Below are 22,484 nucleotides of genomic sequence, written 5' to 3' on the forward strand. Positions count from 1 at the left end.
GGGGCAAAGGAGGCGCTGATGAGCACACTTCAAAGCGTAAAAATGACAGATGGGACACCCTACGGACTCGTAGACTAAGCGAGAACGCGCAATTTAAGGCCACGAGACCGAAAGTCCACATGAAGTAAGCCATTTGGGACAGGGCCTGCGGCTCTCCAGGACTGACGTTCGCCACCCCTGGTTTAGTTGAAACGCGTTGACATGTAGCCATTTTTTGATTAAAGGCTTTTTTACATTTATCAGGAGTGCCCCATTTTTCTATTTTCTCAATCCTTTAAATGTTTACTAATCTTTGTAAGTTACTTTACTAATCTTTGTAAGTTGCTTTTAATAAAAGCATCTGCTAAATGTAAATAAAATATAAATGAAATGTAATAACAATTATAGGCAACCTTAGCTTGCTTTTATTAAAACTAAATTTGATAAATTATTTGATTAAAAAATTAGCTAAATTATCTTATTAAAATTATTTGGCTTATTTTGGGTTTTTTTTGAGGGGGGGATCATAGCAGTTGCAGCACCTGACCTCTGCAATGAATTTACATTTAACAGATGTCTACTTGGATGCTGGTAAGCTTTTGCCTATGATATCAAATCCATAAATATTTTTTAAAATAAAATTAAAATTCTAGTTTTACATTGGTTACATCACCTGACACAGAAAGTGTACCAGCCTACCAATTACATTACAAAGTTGCTATTTTTAGTATTGTGCTTTGTATGAGAAACTTTTTAATCTAGACAACAAAAATTATAATGTAATCTTAATAAACCAAACTAGTGTAGTGCTTCAATTAATTCGATGGCAAGCACTGCAAAGACAACTTGGCGACACTTTGTCATAATAAAATGAAACCTGGTACTGTGGAAGGATCACATCAGCTTGGTGATGGTAAAAAATAGAAACAATTCTAACAGAAAATAGAAAAAATACCTTTCTGGGGTAGTTTAAAACTATTCATTTTTTGCATGGAAAATATTTTCCAGACGTTTTTTTCAGTGTTACAAGGTGGTTTCAGCAATTAAACATTTCCTCTCACATAGTATAAAAAATACACACAATAGGCTCAGTCTTAAAAACTTCATTTTATTTTATTACTTTTTTTAGTAACTACTAAATCATGTTACAGAAACGGGAAACAAAAACACATTCTTGTCTTTTCCAAAAATGATCTCCACTAATTTCACTAAAAAGGTTTTAGTATGTACAACGTTTAATAAACAGAGGAAAATACTTCATAAAATAAAGAATAGAAAGGTTAGTCTGTTTAACTATTGCCATTATGATGATAACACAAATCTCTAGAAGGTTAGACAACAATTTGAGAAAAATATCTTGCAGTTATAATAGGTCAAAAGATTAACAGTACTAAAAATATACACTAAAAACATTTAAAAATGTAGGCTCGCTCACGCTTTTATTAATTTATTCCATATATTTTTTTAATAATCTCTTAAACTGTGAACTTCAGTGTATTCACTCTTTGCAAAAATGGCAGTTTTTCAAGCAGCATGTTAAGGAATCACCCTGAGATGCTGTTTTAACAGTTATGAAGGAGTTCTTTATCTTTTCTGGCCTCTTGTTGTGGCTGCTTTTTTGTCATACATTTTAAAACATTTTTATTAAACAACCTTTTAGTTTCCCAATGAAAGAAACTTGTATTTTTGCACAGTTGAATGTTTGTCCACATTATACATTGTCCATGATATCATGTACATGTGCATGTTGTTTTTAATACTTAAAATTGGTGTATTTTGCATCTCTTTTAATTCAGATTAAAATTATGAACTGTATGGTAATTATTAAGATCAATGATGTATACGGTCAAACTAGTGCCACTTCCTCCTCATCATCATCATCATCATCATCATTATCTTCATCGTCATAATACCGATTCCTCTTGATTATTTCCTCCACAGTCAGAGACTCTTCAGTTTCCTCATCATCCCAGAAGCCCACATCCTGGGATGTCCTGTGGGCTTTATTTTCCACATGTGGAAGAGAGAGGGTTTTATTCTCATCTTTCCCAGGACCTTTCAGAACCCCATTTATTCCTTCTTGTGGCTCAGACTCACTTTTTGCTTGTAGCTGAGTCTCAGTTTTTGTTTGATGAAGCCGAGTTTCCTCTTTAGTTTCTTGTGGCCCCGCCTCTTTTATTAATTGTTGTGGATCAGCCTCTTTATTCCCTTGTTGTGACTGGATTTCCTTTTTTGGTTCTTTTATTATTTGTTGTGACTCAGACTCCTTTTTTGCTTGTAGCTGAGTCTCAGTTTTTGTTTGATGAAGCTGAATTTCCTTTTTAGTTTGTTGCTGAGTTTCCTTCTCTGTTTGCTGTAATGGAATCTCTTTTATTTTTGGCTGTTTCAGAATAGAATGGGGCATCGTTTCCTTCTTGAGCTCAGTAGATATCTGTGCATCCTCTTTGGAAGTGGTATCTTTATTCTTTAACTCATTCTCCTCAGTTTGCACTTCAGTTTTCTCTATTTTTGATATTGACAGCGAGCGAAGCTCCTTCAGTGAGCCTCGTCTAGGCACACCAGAAGATCTGAACTCTTGTTCTGAAGGCTTGGAGAGTGTCAGGCCAGGTGCTACAGAAAAGGGACGGCTCCGCTCCTTGAGAGATGAACTACGTCGCAGGCTTTTCAGTTCTGCTCTTTCGAAGCTCTTTTGAGAAGGTGGAGCTTCCCCCTCTGGAGGCCACTTTGTTCGGAAAAGCCTGGATGGCCCCTTTCCACCTTCAGCGGGTGTGCTGGATACTTTGGAGCTTCCCTCACTGTCAGCAGGTGGTGGCCATGCGACTCTCTTTCTTCTTGTTTCTGGTACAGTGGTTTGTGATCTTTGTATGGAGCTGGTGGCTTGAACTTTATTCTCGAGAGCTGTGATGTGGTCAGTGAATTTTGACTGCGACAGCTCCTCGTTTTTGGGGCTCAGCTGTTCTTTGTTTTCAGGCTTTATGAGAACCAACGAAGGATCTGCCACAGAAGCCTTTGGCTTTTCACTTATCTCAGTCTCATCTTCCGTTGCCCGCGGTGTCCACAGTTCCTTATGAGGACGATGACCAAAGCCCTCGTCGTAGTTGCCTTTAGACTTGAAAAGCTGGCTGAAGTGAGGTTTACAGTAGATGTGGCCATGTAATGATGCAAAGGTCCCCAAACTGACCAAATGAAAAGGAAAAAAAAGAGACAAGATTTTTTAATTGCAAGATATCCTCCCTGTTATTACTTTGTGACAGTTTGTTGTATTACAGTATGACATACAGTCATAAGAAGCTCATAAATATTGGGGCAGAGGCACACTTTGTGTTATTTCAGTTGTTTACCAAAAATTTTTCCAGTTACAGTTATATAAATGTTGGCTTTAAGTGTAGACTCTTAACTTTACATAAAGGGTATTTATATCCAAACTGGCTGAAAGATTTAGGAATTACAGTCGTTTAGTATATAGCTTCTGCTTTTAAAGGGGTAAAGTTGACTTTAAAGCTATTTTATGGACAGGTGCTGTCTATTTTTTAAATCATTTAATCTTAAACGAAGGATGTTAAAGGTCTGGAGTTGATTATAAGTGTGCCATTTGCATTTAAAAACTGTGGCTGTGAATCCACATCATGTGGTTCAGGTAGATCTCCATGCCAGTGATACAGACCATATGTAAACCCCCTATGTAAAGCGAGAGTCTGTACTTTAAGCCAATATCATTATATGACTAAAAGAAATGTTGGAAAACAGCTCAAATAACATAAAATGTGCCTCTGTCCCAATATTTATGGCCCTAACCGTACATGGCCTAAAGTAATATAATCCTTGAACAACTGATGTTTGTCAACATCTGTGAGTACAGAAAATTATTTTAACTTGCCAATTAAGTCTATAAAGTAAACAACTATCATACTGTTTTACAATTTTAACCATACCACTTAAACATTACATGCGTTACTGCTGTGATATAATACTGTAGCTTACTGTTCATTTACAATGATTTAACTATGTAAATCCAGCAATAACACACAGAAAGAGACATGATCCAAATATTTACATTGAACCAATTAATGCACAGCAGTAGCACTAAAAAGTGTCCCTTATTAACCAAAGTTTTAACCCCAAAGATTTCTACTGTAAGTTTTGTAAGTACTATAAGATTTCTATAAAAATCTTTCTATAAACTAAGTCACTGATATGTTAGGTGTTTTAAAATGACCTGAGTTTGGTACTGCAGAAGGCACAGCAGAAGCAACTCTTGTGGTAAATCTGCTGATCTGCGATCATTTTCTCCAGCGGGTAAACAGTCTTCTGGCACGATACACAGCTCTCCTTTACAGGCAGATAAAACTTCTGTCCATACAAACAACAGTATAAACATCTCTTCAGTATTAAAAGAGTACTTCATCATTTACTCACTCATGCCATCCTTCCTCAGATAAATACAAAGAAATAATACTGTCTAAAAATTTGATACATAATGACATTAAAATGATCTTTTTATTGGGAATCAAAAATGTCAAAGCTTCATAAAGTTGATTGGCTTTTGTTTGTCTCATGATGAAATGCACCAAATTGACAATTATTTACAAAACGCGTGATGACCAATGATATATATATATATATATATATAAGTTATTGATTTATCACTGTATCTGAATTTTGCTCAGTTTCAGTTTAGCTTAGATGACATGAGAAAGAGTGAGAAGATAATGTTTATATTTAGATGAACTATTCCTTTAAAGGGACAGTTCACCCAAAAATTTAAATTTTGTCATTTGTTTTTCCTACTATACATGGATATCAGCTGACGTCACTCACTTGTCTTCCGCCATTTTAAGGACTTGAAGTGGTCGCAAAAGAACTAGAAGCTATGCCTTCAATATGCTGTGAGCATCAAAATCGCTATTTTAAAAACACTAAGAAGGCTCAACACAATATGATATTTTGCTCGAAGTATCGCCTATGTCTCTACACGTGAACTCGAGCATTGAGAACATTGTTTGTGAACAGAGAGTTAACTAAAAAGAAGGTTTTGAACAACTGACTTTGGATGATTTGGCGTCAGCTCGCCGCCTTCTTCCCAGTCAAGATGTATCGATCTCCAATTGCGACGTAAGGAGGGAGGATTGTAAAGATTGATATCTCCTAAAGCATAGTTCCATAAAAATGCACGGATAAGTCGTTGTTTTGTCGCAAGTGAAAAACAATATTGACCTTCTAGATGAAAAAGGAGCCTCATATGATATTCATTCATTCCCCTTCGGAAATCGATTATTTACGTCTGGCAGAGATGACAAGCGGACACCATAACAGCCAAAGTCAGTTGTAACAAAACCTTTATTTTTAGTAAACTCTGTGTACACAAACAATGTTCTCAATGCTCGCATTCATGTGTAGAGATCCAGGCGATACTTCGAGCAAAGTTTCATGTTGTGTCGCACCTTCTTATGTTGTAAAATAGTGGTAGTTCGGTAGCAGCGGACAGCGGCTGGAAGAACGCATCAGGGATCGAGAAGGCATCACACCCTAACCAAGATATATTTTTTTAAAGTAGCGTTTATTTTCATGACAGTCGAGATGCGACATGTTGTCTTTCGTAGCCCTTTACTGTATCCGTAAGAATCATAGACAGTAAAAGATAAGAAATCCGTAAATCGTAGCAAGGTAGCCAATGCTTGTCAATAGCCTACTGGTACTCGGTAGGTCCTAAAGATGGCGGCATGATGTAAAAGGTCACGTGACTGAAATCCATCTATAGAAGTCAATGGTTACAATCAACTGTGTGCTTTCAATCATTTATCAAAATATCTCCTTTTGTGTTCATCAGAAAAAATAAACTCATACTGGTTTAGAACAACATGAGGATGAGAAAATGACAGAATATTTATTTTTGAGTGAACTATCCCCTTAAGCATGTTGTGTTTATAAAATCTCATACTGACTGGTAACAGACTGCCTAACAAGCTTTAAAGCATTTTAACAAAATTGCATAGTTAATACGACTGACTAACACAAATGATAAGATGCATCATTTTTAGTTACATTAGCCGTAATATTGTTTTCTCTATGCAGAGTTAAACCAATGCCAATCAATCATTTTATGTTGCAGGGTAATGTCTTTTGTTACAGTTATGATATAATTTACTTTGGTAGAAATTATTTTTTATGCTACTAACCTTCAATGGTTTAGGTGGATCTTTTTTCTCTGAAACAGGAGCTGTTGTGAGACTTGTTGTGGGAACATGCATACCTTACGGACACACAAATACATGACAGGTCACAAGATATTGCATGTTGCATTAACTACCTTTTAGACACCAGCTTTATCAACTTTCTTAAGATAAATCACTCATAAATCCATTTGTATGTCAAATGTCATATTGAATGGAATAACATTTATGTAAGAATGGTTATACAAATTATTTACACATTTAATCTAATTGTGTCTAATGAATATAAACTAGTGACAATAAACACATAAATGCATGCAAAAACATTTATCCGAATGATAAAATCAACTCAAGGCTTTATTACAGAATTGCATAGAGACAAAAATGAACTCACCATTGGTCTTTGGACAGTTTGACTCTGGAAATGTGTTCTGTTTAACAATCAGAGAGAAAGATGAAGGAGAAAATAAAAATATCAAAATAAAATAGTGTTTGAGCATTATGTTTGGATTTTGACACTACACTGGAATGTAAAGACTGGAAAATAATTTAAATGCAAATTTGGAGTGGACTCTTCTTCATTTTTTCCAGAGCTGTATGTCATCACAGTTTTGACCTGAACATACATGCACAGTTTTGTCACAGTGACACCTACTGGTCCTGAGATATGAAAATTTTTTGATAAATCAAAATACTTTTGATTATAACTTCTGAAAACTTTGGTCATAAATCATGAGATTAGAATAGTTTTATATATTAACAATACCCAATTTTCATCGGTGCGACATTTCGGCTACACGGATGTGTTAAAAACAACACAATCAGTATTAGTTTAGGGACAACACACAAAATGTGTTGTTCCAGAATACACACATATTTGTGATATTATTTGAACAACACATTTAGTGTGTTACTTTCAACACATCTTCTGTTTTATTTTAACACAAAATCAACACATATTGGGCCCTATCTTGCACCCAGCGCAATTGACTTTGTCAGTGACGCATGTATCATTCGTATTTTGCACCAGCGCACAGCGGGTTTTTCCCGCCACAGACGCACTTCCGCAAACTAGGGAATGAACTTGCGCTCCCTGGGCGGTTCTGCGCAAAAAAGGAGGCGTGTTGCGGCGCAAACCATCCCTGATGCTATTTTGCCGTTTCAAAAACAATTGCGCCACTGAACAGAAAAAAAAAGTTTAAAGTCAGTGGCGCGTTGCGCGTTGTTCATTATGCTATTTTAAGGGCGCATGCTTGACCATAATGTATAGCGTGCACAACGCGCACACAATTTGCTTATCTAATCTACACAGATGCAACAGTTATTTTTGCAAATCATAAACTGTTACAATAAAAAATATTAACACATGAGATAAGGGGAATCATAGTGGTGAGCATTGTGGTGATAGTTTTTAGTTATTGTGTGGCTGCGTTAAAAAATTCTCATGCAAATAACGATACAAATATTTTCATAAGTTTGTTGTGTGGCTGTATTACATTTATTTTATGTAAATGATAATTAAAATGTTTTCATAAGAAACCTTAATGTATATGAACTTGATTTGTAAGTTTACTTTGGGGTTGGACCTTGCTTTGTATTGGCATTTCTTGGGTCCGATTTCAAAGCCCCCAAACCCTTTCAGCGGTGAGGGTGGACGCAGCGATGTCCTCTGCTGGCGTCTGTGTAGAGGCAGATCCACCTCCCGTTGCACGGCGTGCCCGATTTATGCTGGCAAGCTTGGGATTCCCCGTCTCCTGACATTATTGTAGCACTTGGCGCAATGATGGGGATGCCAGCTGATGAGACTGTGGCTATTTCCTCTCACGCCTGTTTAACCAACGCTGATTTGGGTGGGTTTCTCCTATCCCCATACAAAACAACTTCTCTGTCTTTGACTGCTCTTACAAGAACGTGGGTCTCCTCGGCTGTAAACCGCTCCTGGCGTGCGCCTGGTAAATCCGTCATAATAATAGCAACCCGCCATGGAACTTGCGCCCTTGCGTTTAAAGGGAATGTTGGCTAGCGTTCTGATTGGTTTATTTGACGTAACGCCCAAACCACACCTATGAATAATGAACCTACTTCAGACCAACCCCTTATTGATTTGCGCCTGGCGCAAGAGTTATTTCTCCCGCCGGGAAAATAGCAACAGCGCCCAAGATCCGCCCACAAACTCAGAACGTTAAAATAGGGCCCAATGTGTTAAAAGATTTTGAAACGGGGGCAAATTTGGCATAAAACATACAGAGACACTCCTAGCCAAAAGTTATGAAGTTCGTGTTATTGATACAAATTTGACAAGAAGACGCCCAAATGATCATGCAGCTGCATTGTCGCATAAATTTTGTGTATTGACATAAAACTTTGTATGTTTCACTATGAGCACTTTTGTCAATCTCAAGTGTTTTAAGTGCTTTCATCTATGTTTTAAACTGAAAGTCCTTATCAGATATGACCACATTTCTAAACCCAAGCAGAATACGAATGTGAAGTGTAACTGGTCTTTCTTATACTTTTATACACATTATAAAACATGTACGCACCACTGTCTTTTCATCACTTCTGGGGGGCGTATTCTCGTTATGATCCATGCTGGGAATACTTCCCTCTGATTGGTTAACCTGTATAAAAGTGACAACCACGTCAAGTCAATACACAATGATCCAATACTCTATATAACAACAATTATTTTCTATGCATTTTACACTACTGTTCATTGTATTACTGCAAATTATCAATGAATGTAACACTCCAGCTCTTTTCAGGGTCATTTCCATGGGTGGGGCAGTTGTGGCCTAATGGTTAGAGAGTCGGTCTTGTAACCTCCAAGTTGCCGGGACCCCCAAGGTAGTGACCGATAGGTGCCCTTGAGCAAGGCCCATTTCCCCCAAGTGCACCCAGGGCACTGCTTCGGGTGTCGACTTGCACTGCATGTGTTCACTACTCACTAGGATGGGTTAAAGGCAGACGTCACATTTCGAGTTTGGGCTACCATACTTGACAATCATGTCACAATAAGTTTGAAAGGCATGTCTAGTTAATATAACGCATGTCATCTATCTTATTAACTATTGGAGAAAGCTTCCCCTACTGCAATCCACCAAAACAGACAAGGATCTGCTTGGAGCCCTTGCAAAAAGTATAAGAAGTTGTGGGAACTTTGGGAATGTGGCCCAGATAGGGTCACAAGAGGGAATGAGATACAGCCTTATGGCAACCCTAAGAAACCTAATGACCAGGTCGTGTATGCTCAGGGACTGTGTCGCAATGTGCGGCGATTCTGTTCATACACACTTTCAAGGAAAAGGGGATGTCTAACCTCCAACTTTTCCTGCAGGAAGGAAAGCACCTATCCGAATGTGGGTATACACATCAAGAAGCACACCTATCTGCAAACAGGTACAACCTTAAAGCATCTACAGATGCCTAGTAGAGCCCTGGCTTAAAAAGGACCAGGACAATGAGCCAACAGTGACCGCAACTCTGCCATTGTTGTTTTCTTGCAGTAAGGACGTGAACCATTCACTAACACTAGAAGGCACGGCCCACTAACGAGAGACGTCGGGAATGGTGAAAAATATTGACCACAACCAGGAAGACGTCACTGACTGAATGGCGTCTTTAAAAAGAACCTCTGCTAGCATGGTGATCATTTAGCTTAGCTTGCTGTAAAGGGAACACCCTGCACTCATCTGTTCCCACCCCATACAATACAAACTCATTTCAGTACCTCTGGTCAACAATGCGTGTCAACTTCTCGCTTTGAAGACCAAACCTGAATGAGTAAATTTCACTTGCCAATTCTCATTGGCCTTATATTGAATATCAGAAGTCATTGAGGCTCCCTGTATCAACCCCTAATGCCATTGCATTGACAAAATTTGTGACAGATAGGGAACTGCACACATTGGATTTTAAACTGTTATGCCTTTAAATTATCATGTTTTAGCAAAATCCTAGAGCTCTGTGTGTAAACTGTGGCTAAATATACTCACAGAGCGTGGTGTAGTAGAGGTGGCCTGTCTGGTGACTGCAAGCTGATACTTCGCCATCCTGTCTCTTACAGAAGCACTGCGCTTCAGACTGGGTGTACCTGTGACAGTAATCTCAGTTAATAATAAAGCAGAAACATGCAATTATCATAACCTCAAAGCACATGCATTTAATGATTGTGTGTCCTGGCAGCTTATATCTGAACGTTGTCACTAAAACTATTACTGACACTTCTCATGTTTATTATATTCTTAAGACAAATAGCGTATTGGTTTTTCAACTGTAAGTCAGTTTGGAAGAAAGAATGCTTAATCAATAAATGTAAAAATAAAATAAAAAATTAGGGAAATGTTTAAAATACTACTACATTGAACAATACAGAACATGACAAACTCTACATTATTACTATATTTAATATGTCAAAAGGCAACCAACATCCCAGAGTTTAAAACGTGACTTTTGTCAACCTGCATAACGTTTAAATGTTTAGCTTTTTAGTTGTGCTTTTCCTGCTTTAAGGAGTTCTCTCTTCATGTTTAACCATTCCTTTCCTTTTATGTAAAATTTACCTATGTTTCCAGTCTGTGTGTCCATGTCCTCTGTGATGCTGCTTGCTTCTGTCTGTACCTGAAAAAAATAGTAACCCTGAGACATCAGACAGATGTATAATTCGCTGATAACTTTTCATACATTTAGAAGAAATTTCAGTCTGAAAGTTTTTGTTGAATCATGATTTGTTCGTGAAGACGTCCGTTTTCACATTTCATGCACAAAGTCGTGTGTATGCATTAGAGATGCATCAATATTAAATTTTTCCGCAGATACTGTTAGCCGATTATTCAGACAAATATCGGCCAATACCAATGCCGATAGCTTGGCACATAATGTTCTAAAATGACATATGATCTGTTAATTAACATTAAATTTACATTAAACAAAAATTAACTCATTCTTTCTTAAAGTGCAGAGTCGCAGAGTCACATTTTTTGGAAATCCTGCATTTTATGTGTTATCTAGTGAAGTTCATCAGTTATGGAACATTTCCGCATACTAGTAAAACAACTATGTTGAAGAACAACTATGGTGGCAGCACGTCAAATCTCATTCGTTTTCACAAGTTTGTCACATGTTGTCATGTGCCTGTTTAGTAACGTGACACAAAAGAAACATGTGAATTAATGACTAAATAAGATCAAAATAAGATTTTTTTACAAACGTATTCTTTAACTTAAGAAGACATTGATTTAATAACCCAATGGAGTCTTTTATAATGAATGTGCTTTTTGGAGTGTAAGAAATTGGGCAGTTTTCAATGGCATTACCAAGCTGGAAAGAGGCGAGTAAGATCCAGTATGGGCTTTCAATTCATTTCTGAATTAATAACTTTTTTGCGATCCCGAAATAAACAGTATTACATTTTAGTTTAAAGCTAATAGCCATTTAATTTGCTTTATTACAGCAAATAGTACGTTTAATTTTATGATATAAAAATTTAATTTTTTTCATTACTACATGAATGGAAATTTGGAAAATTATCTTTGATATTTATCACATAAAGAAACAGATGTTATTAAGGTATTCAAGCTACAATCAAAGCAAAGTAAGAAAACAGCACACAGAGATTGTCTCATTATCTCACCTTGCTTTTCTCTTTTTCAAACGTCATTTTGCGGCTGTTGAGAGGGACGGCAGTTTTCTCCACAGAAGAAGATTGAGATCGTGGATCTGATTCAGCTCTGTTTTCTGCCACTTCCTCCACCCTCCTCTCCTGTTTGGTCTCCATCTCTCGCTTTATTTTTCCGGGTCTCTCATGGGACACTGGCTGCTGGGTCGAGCTGGCCTGTTGCACGAGTTTGTTTGGTTCTGGTGGGGCGCTGGGTTTGGAGAAAATGGAATGGGTCGCTTTGCTTACAGGTGCCACACTCGGCTGAGGAGCAGCTTTGTCCTTATGTTCCCAGCGTTTCTTCAGCAAGCTCAGGTTTCCAGATCGCAAGGATGAAGACAAACTGTCAGCAGACTAGACAGGGGAAGTGAGATTTATTATGTGAAAAATAAGCAGACATTCAAATAATATGAGTGAAGTTTGCCATGATAGCAGGTGTTGCTATTAGAGTTTTACTTTTGTTGTCTTTTATATAATGCTGATCATTAAGTTCGTCTCCTTAATAATGAGCATTATGTATCATTCACGTCTAAAATACAAATGCCTGCAGTACACGTTACACTTAAACTTTCAAGTTAGCAGTTTTGGTCAGATCACTAACAATAAAAGTAACAACCTATTCATTTTTCATTGTTGCTATTTTCCACAATCTTGAATAATCATCAAACGACCTTCTCAGAAAAAAAGATTAAAAACTAAGCTGGCATGATAGCCTTTCAAAAAGTACACATTTGTTCTGTACCTAAAGAGTGCATATAAGTGCCTCAAAAGTACACATTGGTACAAATTGTATAAATATCTGTGTAACATGTAGTCCATTAAAAGGCATAAAATGGATCTAAATGCAAATAATAGGACATACAGCGGGGAAAATAAGTTTTTGACACATCAGAATTTTTGTCAGTAAAGGCACTTCTGAGTGGGCTATTCCCTTACAAAAATTAACCATGGTTTTACTACAGTTAAAACCAAAAAACCATGGTTACTGTAGTAAAACCATGGTACCACAAAATAACCATGGTTTTGACAATTATGGTTTTCAGAAACCATAATTAAACCATGGTTAGTGTAGTAAAACCATGGTTTTGCTGATAGAAATCTATACACAAAAAAACTATGGTTTCTACACTTTTACCACAATAAAACCATGGTTTGTTTTCATACACATAATTTCCACCAGATGTAGCCATCAAGCCAAATATTTAATTCATACAAAGAAATCAGAACATTTAAGTATACAAGTTGAGTCATAATAAATGTAAAATGTAAAAAAGTAAAATGACACAGGGAATAAGTATTGAACACATGGAAAGTTTCTGGAAATTCACTGGCACCCTTTTAAACCTATTTGCTACTACGATGAGCAACAAATTATTGTAAACAACAAGGTTCATACGCAAGCTCCCATGTCGTCTTCTCCATTTTTAGTGTATCTCAGTGGCAGAATTACAACGCCACATACTGGTCTGACATGTATACTACATCGATTTTTTGTCAGTTTCGGTGGTTTCATGTGTACACCGATATTTCTTGAGACGACGCCATGTTTACAGACTTTATTTTAGAATGAGGAAAAATTAGGAAAAATACGTCCAGACAGGGTTGATGAAAACATATTCAGGAATGAATCACAACCATACCACATTATTACCTGTAAAGCACTGTAATTTCTGCACTGTAAAACTGTAATTTCACCAAACTACAGGCATATTTCTTCTAACACTGATGTAGCAGAAGAATTGTATTCAAAGCATTGGCAATTCAAACAAAAAAGTTTTTTTATCTTGTTTTGTCTCATCTCTCCAGCCCACAATAATACACTCAGAAGAAAGAGCATAAAACATTCATGCAACCACAGTTTTTGTGAAACCTTTTCAAATGAGACACATCAAAGAAAAGTTGTGTGAGATGGGAGGAAAGACCGGGTTGGACAGGTTGATATTTCAGTTTGTTCTCCATTCTGCTTGCTCTGTGCTCCTTGGATGTCACATCAGTGATAATACTCTGACAGACTACTAGAAGACACTTGAATCCAGAATCTTTGAAAAACTCATATGAAGAAATGAAGGAGAAAAGAGAGAAAGAATGTGTGTGCGTCCGTGCATGTGTGTGTGTGTGTAATAGAGGGGTGGGGGATGAGTAAAAGATGCCTGCAGTGAAACCTGCAGACAGAGAATGATGCATGTGATGAAATTTAACTCTTTTCTGTCTATTCTGAAAAGTCCTTACATGAGCATGTTAACCCATTTTATCCCAATGAATGCAGGCTTAATAAAAAGGGGTTTAACATTAGGGTCAGGATATATAGTGTGGCATCAAAAATCACATGCCCACTTTAAGTTGAAAATTTTTAAAATGTAAATGCTTAAAGTATTACATTAGGACATTGTTTCCCAACCCTGGTCCTCAAGTACTCCCACCCAGAAAGTTTTAGATGTCTCCTTATTTAACACACCTGATTTAACTCATCAGCTTGTTAGGGAGACATGTTTACCATTTTGGAAGAATGCTGATGAGTTGAATCAGGTGTTTTAAATAAGGAGACATCTAAAACTTTCTGAAAGGGGGTACTTGAGGACCAGGATTGGGAAACACTACATTAGGAGATAAACCAAGAAGATAGTGTAGTATCACCCAATTATAAATGCAATCGCACCACTGCTCTAAAACAACAGTATATTCATTTGAATAAAAAGCACCAAATTATGCATCATTTGTCCAGGTTACCAGCACACCACAAATCAATAGTCATTCTTTTCATATTTGACCAAACATCTGAAGAATTAATCTGACAATTATTCAAAAGAAAAAAAAAACATAGCCTAATTTTTATAAATTACAGGTGTTCTGTGTGTGATACTGATTAATTGTCCATGTTACCAACCAGACCAGTATGTCTATTGTGTTTTGACACATATACCTATGGATATATAAAAATAAGCTACTGTAGGCGGTACCCTGTACACCGCATGCTCCTTAAATAACCTTTTCCCAGCTAGTTTCTTGGGAGCTAAATAAATGAAGTGACGTTACCTCAAGGCCAAGCATGGTAACCAATTAGTACAGAAGATTACTTCAGGACTTCAGTCTCCCCAAAAGATGTGCTTAGTGCCAAGGAAGGTCAAACTAAATACTGACTTTTTCCTGAAGAGCCACTTTGTTCAGAAAAGTGTAGGTTTAAATAAAGGTACCTGACACATTATGACTAATGCCACCATATTTGATTAAAGTGACAGTAGCAGTAACCTTTATAAAGTAAACTCAAAACTTATCTGTTTACTCAGTACTACCATTCATTCTGTATGTATATATTTAAACTCTTGCGATATGCAATCACTTACTGTATGTCTTGGACGGTGGCAAATGTCTACTGCACATTTCTGTGTTCTCTTTAATTGTAAATTGTTTGATCTATTATAACTGTCTTTGTAAAGTTTCCCTGAGCATGGTAAAGGCGCTATAAAAATTAAACATATTATTAAAATACTTTAGGAGAACTTACTGGCTTTTTTCTGTCTGCACTATTCTCCTCAGCAGCTTTCTGATATCTAAAAACAAACAAACAAACAAACAAACTTGTTAATATTACTATAAACCTTACATTACAGTCAACTTTTTATCACTGTATCAATGTATCTGATTGAAAGAACTATATTATAAAATGTGATTGTATAAAGGCTGTTATCCTATTATTCTCACTGGATGTTCAAATTTAAAATATCAAGCTTGAATTGTTGTTTTAAGCAACAATTAGACTCTTAAAAATAAAGGTGCTTGTCTTCACAGCAATGCCATAGAAGAGCCATTGTTGGTTCCTCAAAGAACCATTCAGTCAAAGGTTTCTTTCATACCTTTGTATAATCTGAAGAACCTTTTATGAACCTTTTGGATTTTTAAGGTTCATTATAAAGACCTCTTCAAAGGTTTGATTAAGCCAAAAAAGGTTCTTGCATCATGAAGTACCTTTAGTTTTAGAAGTGTAAGAACTGGAATAGTATAATGAATGATGTTCATTGCTATTCCAGGGGACATGAATTTATAAAGTGCTTGACAAGTGCAATTTTGTCCTGTATTGGCATGTGTCCTATTGCAGTACACAGTTTAAAGAATGATGTTTCATCCTACCACTGTAAATATATTAATATTTACTTTAACAAGAATATAAGCATTAGCCTAATACAGTGTTTCTCAACCCTGGTCCTCAAGGACCCCCTTCCAGAAAGTTTTAGATGTCTCCTTATTTAAAACACCTGAACCAACTCATCAGCCTCCTTCCAGAATGTCTCCATATCAAGCTAATCATTTAAATCAGGTGTGTTAATTAAGGAGACATCTAAAACATTCTGGAAGGGGATCCTTGAGGACCAGGGTTGAGAAACACTGGCCTAATAGACACACGCACTGACATCTTTCAACTAATAACCAACAAAATTCCAGTTTTATTTCATGGATTTCATACGAATAAACTGTACTGAAAGTGACCTATAAAACCAAGGCACACTTGTATTGTTTTAGGTATATTTGTATAAATGACTTTAATGTCCTAATAATATCTAAGGCTTAGTCCTGGATTCATCTAAAGTGTGTTCTTCAGAACTGTGCAGAATTTTGCACACACAGTATAGGCTTTTCATTAAAGTTCACACAATCCTCTTAAAAATGTTATCATATGTAGACAGTTCTCTTACTTTGAAAAGCGTTCAGCGATGGCATTGCTTTTACCACGACTTCCAACCAATGAGATCTCTTTGGCTGTTATCCGTAAAGACTGCGACGCCCACTGTTTCCTGCTAAATGGCCCTGAGTCCATTTCTGCCTCTACAATAAAACATTTATGAAAATATGAAATAAAGATAAATGTTTATTAATGGATTTACACAAACCACAATGAACAAATACAACTTCATAAAAAGACAACAATCTAGTCAATACACATATACATTTACATATTTATGTCATGAAGTTAAACTATGAAGTGAAAGTAATGTGAAATATACCTGAAAAAAATGATATGCATTGTAGTGAAAACACGCATTGCAAGTCGTAAACAAAAAGACACACACACACACAAACACACGCACAGCGTGTCTCAAGGGCACCTCGATCAACCCCACTTGTTCTGTTGATTTTTGCTACCTTGTCAGATTTTGCTACATCCCTTAGAAAACATCCACACAGTAAGAAATGATTATGTGCCTTAGTAGATTTTAATTCTTGTTTTTTTTTTTACCAAAATTTGAGTCAAAATAACATTAAAATGTGAGTAATTGAGTAATTCTAAATAAACACATGCTTGTCTCGCACTTCTGTGTCCCCCGGGATGTAATTTTTACTCTAATAGGCGTTATGCCCAGCTGCACTATTTCATGAACTTCAGCCAGCTCCTTGTTTCATGTCTGCCATTATTGGACAAACTGATTAATCCAGGTGTGCCTGACCTCAGTAGTCACAAACAAATTGATTAATCCAGGTGTGCCTGATTATTGTTGTTGTGACTACTGAGGTCAGGCACATCTGGATTAATCAGTTTGTCCAATAATGGCAGACAGGAAACAAGGAGCTGGCTGAAGTTCAGGAAGTAGTGCAGCTGGGCATAAAGCCTATTCAGGTGTTTTCAATACCCAGATGGTAATATGAGGTATGTGCTCTTCAGTTTCTGATTGGCTGTCTGTCTGGTGCTCAGCATCGAGCCAGAACATTCTAACACTTCTTCCTTTCACACTGCACACGACTGGCACCACAATGTGGGGTTAATCTCACAACAGCGGTGCTAACCCTACTTTGAAGCGGCGTTTCATAACCCTGGGTTAATTTCAGGGATAACCCCGCTTCTGAATTACAAGTGTGAAACGCTCCTTAACCCAGGGTTAAAAGTGGGGCTTAGAGTGAAGATAACCCGGGGTTAAGCACATTGTGAAAGCCCTATTGAGTAATAACTGTGGTATATAATAATAAATATGTAAAGACATTTTTACATGATTAAATCAAGAAATTTTTAAGTAGATATAAAAAAAATTCAGTGCAGGACTAACCCCTCCCCCAACCTAAACCCAACCCTAAACCTAACCCTGTGAGGGTTAGACAATCTAATAGATAGGATTAAATATTAGACATCAAGTAAGTATTTGTTTAAGGTATGGGTCATTTGTCTATTAATGTATGATGATGTTACATCATGACAGTCGCACTCATACTGGAATTGGCTATAAAATGAGGACTTTGACCTGAAAGCTGCTACTGACTGACTGAGAGAGATTCAGAAACGAACATTTTGTCATTATGTACTCACCATTGTATTGTTTAAACCCCTTATTTCATTTTTCGTAAACAAAAAGGAAGTAACTGTTGTTTTCGTTTTTTCCTTATAATATAGTGAACGCCTCTTGCTTCCAAATGACACAAAAGCTATTATAAAATAATTCATGCAACTTGTGCTGTATAGACGGTTTCATCGGACGCACGTGATACACGTCTGGATCCGAACCTTACTTCCGGTTTCGTTTTTATAATGGTCTGACTAGTTACTAAACTGATCTCTTGAACGAATGCCTCGTCAAAAATAACAAATGTTTTGGTTTCTTAGGTAATCTATGTGTTGTTTTTTTGCTTGTTATATAAATAAACTACGTTTAAAGAACTTTGTTGTTATTTATTCTTAGCGGAGTTTACCGGAAGTTACGTGCGGACCGTGACAGCCGCTTGTTTATATTGTTACTGCTGAAACGGTCTATATTTGTGTTCTAAAGGGTTTAATATAAAACAAATTAAGGGCGTATTCAGACTGGGTGGTTGCCTTGAACCGTGCCCAAGTTGGATTGTCCTCATATACAAGAGTGAGTACTGACGACATTTTAATTTAACGGCGAACAAATAAAAGTTTTGATCTACCTATACCAATAGACAAACACTGCTGGAAACACAAAATGTAGTAATAATTAAAAATATAGTGCTTAGTCTGCGTTACTGGAATGCATAAGAAATACATCATATAAAAAATAAAAATAGGAAAAACTAAAATAGTTTTTGTGTGCATACATAGAAAAGCTTCCATTAGACTCATCGATTCATTCACATTTTATTTTCTCATTGATAATATCACCAGCATTGTAATGCAGGCTGCTCCCTTTCAGATATTTTAGGGGATGTCTGATTTTCCTGGCTTCACAGAAGTGGAAATACTTTCCAGTCTGTGCTCTATTAATCTTAGACAAAACCAGACAGTTATTTTTGGTCTTCTGGTGTCATTAAACAAAACTGGAAAAATAATAAAAAAACATGTTTCCAAGCACTCCCCTGCTGTCTGCTATTGATCAACCTATAGCAAATGGCATTGGTTAAACCAATGTTGCCGTATTAGATGAGCCTCTCACAAACAGGGCGAGATTTACCTCTTACTGTGTGACATAGGGAAAAAGATATCTTAGGCCCATTTTTTTACAACCCAAAAAGCAAACAAAACTAAAAGTTGGTTGTTTTCTTCCTCATTTTTTTAAAGGGTGTTGCACACCGGGCGAGAAGCGCAGCAATTATTTTCCAAAAGCTTGGCATAATAATTCACCACAAAGTGCCACTCACATCTTTTAACATAGAATAATATGATATTTCTCACAAATCAATGTTAATTTACAAAACAGACTTCACCCTAGGCCCCGAGATACTTTGATGAATGGGAAACCATTAATACTGCAAAAGCTTTTATAGGTGACATAATTCCACCACATATTAAACAACAGATAAAATAACTGGTTTATCCACGTCCATTTTCCATTACCAAACATACAAGATATTTTACATTTCGTCATTTATACAGTCATTGTCTTCTGATATTTTAGCATTAGAGTGAAATAATAACACCAATAACAACAATTAATGATGATAATAAATATTATTTCGGCCTCCACTGGACATGCAAGCATAGGCACCTGTCTACTGTAGATTGCCAATGCATAAATTCGGCCTTGCCAACACAAGTTAAGTGACTTACAGTTATTGTGTGATGTTTTGAGGCATTTTGAATGCATTTGTTTCATGGAAGTCAACACATGAAAATTGTCAACTATCAGTCATAGGCAAAAAGTGAGTAGTGTACAGGACTTAGTTTTAATCCTGTGTTTAGTATTGTAATACTGCAGTATTGAGTATAGGTTTATTTTTAGCAGCCGTCTACCAGCAGTTTTTTCTTGCTGTGTTAATGTGTAGAAATGTCTATTTTTCATCATTATTTATTGATGTCACACAAAAACTAAACCGTGCTGTCTGTCTCTGTGTTTCACATGCTGCTGTTTTTGCCACAGGGTGTTGAAAGAGAGATTTTATAGTGAGATCACAGTGCATTTGTTTCATTTTGCCAACTCAAAACTGACTCTGCAGGTCTGAGTTTATATAACTCGCTTAATGAGACAATGCATGCTTAGACAAACAAAACAGCAATGTTATGATAGTGTTTATATAGTTGAAAGTTTTATACAGGAAGTATTTCAGCATTGAAAGAAAACTTTAAAAGTCCATTATATATATACATTTACATATACTATCCAGCAGTATGACCTGTACAGCTATTTAGAAATGTAGTTATGGATTGTTTTCTTTTTGAAAAAACAAAAATACACTTTTAGTTGAGTATCAGTGTCATGTTTCATTTAGAGGAACAAATAAAGACCTTTGATCGCTCATTTTGATATACGCCCTCAGTAATGATTGACACACTGTAACCAAAGCAAAGACCTAAACACTGAGTCATCAAGAGCAAAGACACCTGAATACACAATATACATACACGAAATGCAAACAAAAAACAAGCGCCTACTTGTGTATTCACCTATAAACAGGGTTTTTTTATATAAACTATAACTTCATTTTTTAAGAGATACAGGGTTGCACTGTTTGGAGAAGCAGACTGAAGACATTAGGTCACTCATAGGTGAGTTTGCTTTGCATACAAGTCAGAGTTTGCAGTTAACAGTTTTCCAAACAAAACTAGGTGAAGGTATAATGGCTGGTTTAAATCCGTTTTTTTCTTCTTCGTTTTACTTAGCAGTTAAGTGTGCATACATGTTTGTCTTGTCTGCTCTGCACTGCTGTCACTCTGGCAGAACACAAAGGCTTTCCTCTTCCTCAAAAGGTTAGTTGTCAAACTGGATCATCACCTGACGTGGAATACCGGCTGGCGGAAAACCTTTCAAACCTCCTGCTAAACTGCACGTCTGTTTACGTCTGACTAAAATCTAAGAAATGTCTAACTTTTAATTTGTTTTTAGCTGAAAAATACAGAAACTTTCTAAGTTCATTGCTATTCATCAGTTTCTTCTCAGCATGAATATTTGAGAGACCCACCTCTGTAAGCCAAATGCAGTTTCTCCTGTCTTCTGTCAAAGGTTGTGTTTGTGGTTCAAAGGTTCAGTGTGTCTTGTATTTTCTTATTGAAGACTGCAGTTCAATTACACCTGCTTTTCGATGAGTCACTCTGGAGAAAACCTTATATGTGACCGATATCTGACACTGCTTGCTGTGCCTGTTGAGGTGAGTTTGTCCCGTGTGACTTTACAAAGGGAGGAGTCAAGAGAAAGGTCCACCAGGAGTGGCTGAAGTCTCATCATGTGACAGCCAGCACCGGTGGACTCAGGCATCGTGTGTCACCTGACAGGTGTGGCACAGTAGCCGAGGTGTGTGTGTGTACCTGTGCTATTTAACGTTTCTGCTGTTCTAATGCAGGGCGTCTCAGACTTGTCCTAGTCCAGCACATTTTGTATGTTTCTCTCATCTGATCAGTTGAATCAGGTGTGTCAGATGAGGGAAAACATACAAAATGTGCATTACTAGGCCCTTCTTTAGGACAGGTTTGAGAAGCCCTGATGCAATGGGTTAACTGAACAAGAGATGACTGACTAGTATGTACTGACTTGATTAAAGTGCAATGTGTCTTTGTTCTGTTTACAGAATTTAGATCATGTCAGAGTTCATCATTCATAATTAATTTTTAATCATTAAAATTAGTAGTAAGATGTTTAAGTTCAGTCATTTGAATAAGCCCTTAACCCTTAGGAATTGCATTTGAATACATAACTCACAATTTAATTTGCTCACAATTAAAGTTTTGCTGTACACACACATACCAGCGCGCCCACACACACACATTTGTTTTTATACATCGTGAGGATTTTGTAATGATTTTTACAAACTATTATTAACTAACCCAACCCCCTTAACTTAACCCTAATCCTCATGCAAACCTTTTAACATTTTCAAATAAACATAATTATGCTGCAATTTGTAACTATTAGGGGGTAAAAATTAACGCAAGTCAATTATTGAGCAATTAAGTACTTAAATGAACAGTGTTTAAAGAGCACCTATTGTCCGATTCACGTTTTTAAATTTACTTTGGTGTGTAAGTGTGTATTAGTTCATGTTAACCATATGCAAAAGGTACAAACCTCAAAGTAAACAATGTCGTGAGTAATCGTCTCCAAAGAAAATCTCTTTTCTTGAACTACAACAAACACGTGGATTGTAGGCAACAGTTTACTTCCTGGGCCTGTTGAAGTTGACACGACGCTCATTATCATATATCCTCCTGCTTCGGACTCACAGCCTGTAAGTTTACTCATGTTAGCAACCGAATATTTCAAACATGGTAAGGAGCATCATATTTCCGACTGACGTCAGATATTTAGACCAAT

General features: G+C 36.7%; 1 protein-coding gene across 1 annotated transcript; it reads right to left on the bottom strand.

Moving 5' to 3' along the window:
• Window positions 1-1,067: 1,067 nt before the first annotated feature.
• lima1b (LIM domain and actin binding 1b) lies at window positions 1,068-21,486 on the bottom strand. Its single transcript, XM_065242007.2, has 11 exons — window positions 21,139-21,486; window positions 16,494-16,623; window positions 15,308-15,353; window positions 11,782-12,159; window positions 10,712-10,769; window positions 10,145-10,242; window positions 8,693-8,770; window positions 6,544-6,580; window positions 6,156-6,229; window positions 4,196-4,329; window positions 1,068-3,155 (listed from the first exon to the last, which is right to left on the bottom strand). The coding sequence occupies exons 2-11, from the start codon at window positions 16,613-16,615 to the stop codon at window positions 1,826-1,828; spliced, it is 2,355 nt and encodes a 784-aa protein (XP_065098079.1). The 5' UTR covers window positions 16,616-16,623; window positions 21,139-21,486; the 3' UTR covers window positions 1,068-1,825.
• Between the last annotated feature and the right edge of the window lie 998 nt (window positions 21,487-22,484).

Source organism: Paramisgurnus dabryanus, chromosome 14 (assembly GCF_030506205.2).
Source record: "Paramisgurnus dabryanus chromosome 14, PD_genome_1.1, whole genome shotgun sequence".
Classification (NCBI taxonomy): Eukaryota; Metazoa; Chordata; class Actinopteri; order Cypriniformes; family Cobitidae; genus Paramisgurnus; species Paramisgurnus dabryanus.

What these genes read in the sequence shown, in the direction of transcription:
- lima1b (XM_065242007.2), bottom strand. Translation starts at nt 16,615, where the DNA reads ATGGACTCAGGGCCATTTAGCAGGAAACAGTGGGCGTCGCAGTCTTTA. An exon ending in GTGCAGACAGAAAAAAGCCA is followed by an intron (nt 12,160 to 15,307) that starts GTAAGTTCTCCT and finishes TCCCCTGTCTAG; the next exon opens with TCTGCTGACAGTTTGTCTTC. An exon ending in AAACTGTCCAAAGACCAATG is followed by an intron (nt 6,230 to 6,543) that starts GTGAGTTCATTT and finishes TGTGTCCGTAAG; the next exon opens with GTATGCATGTTCCCACAACA.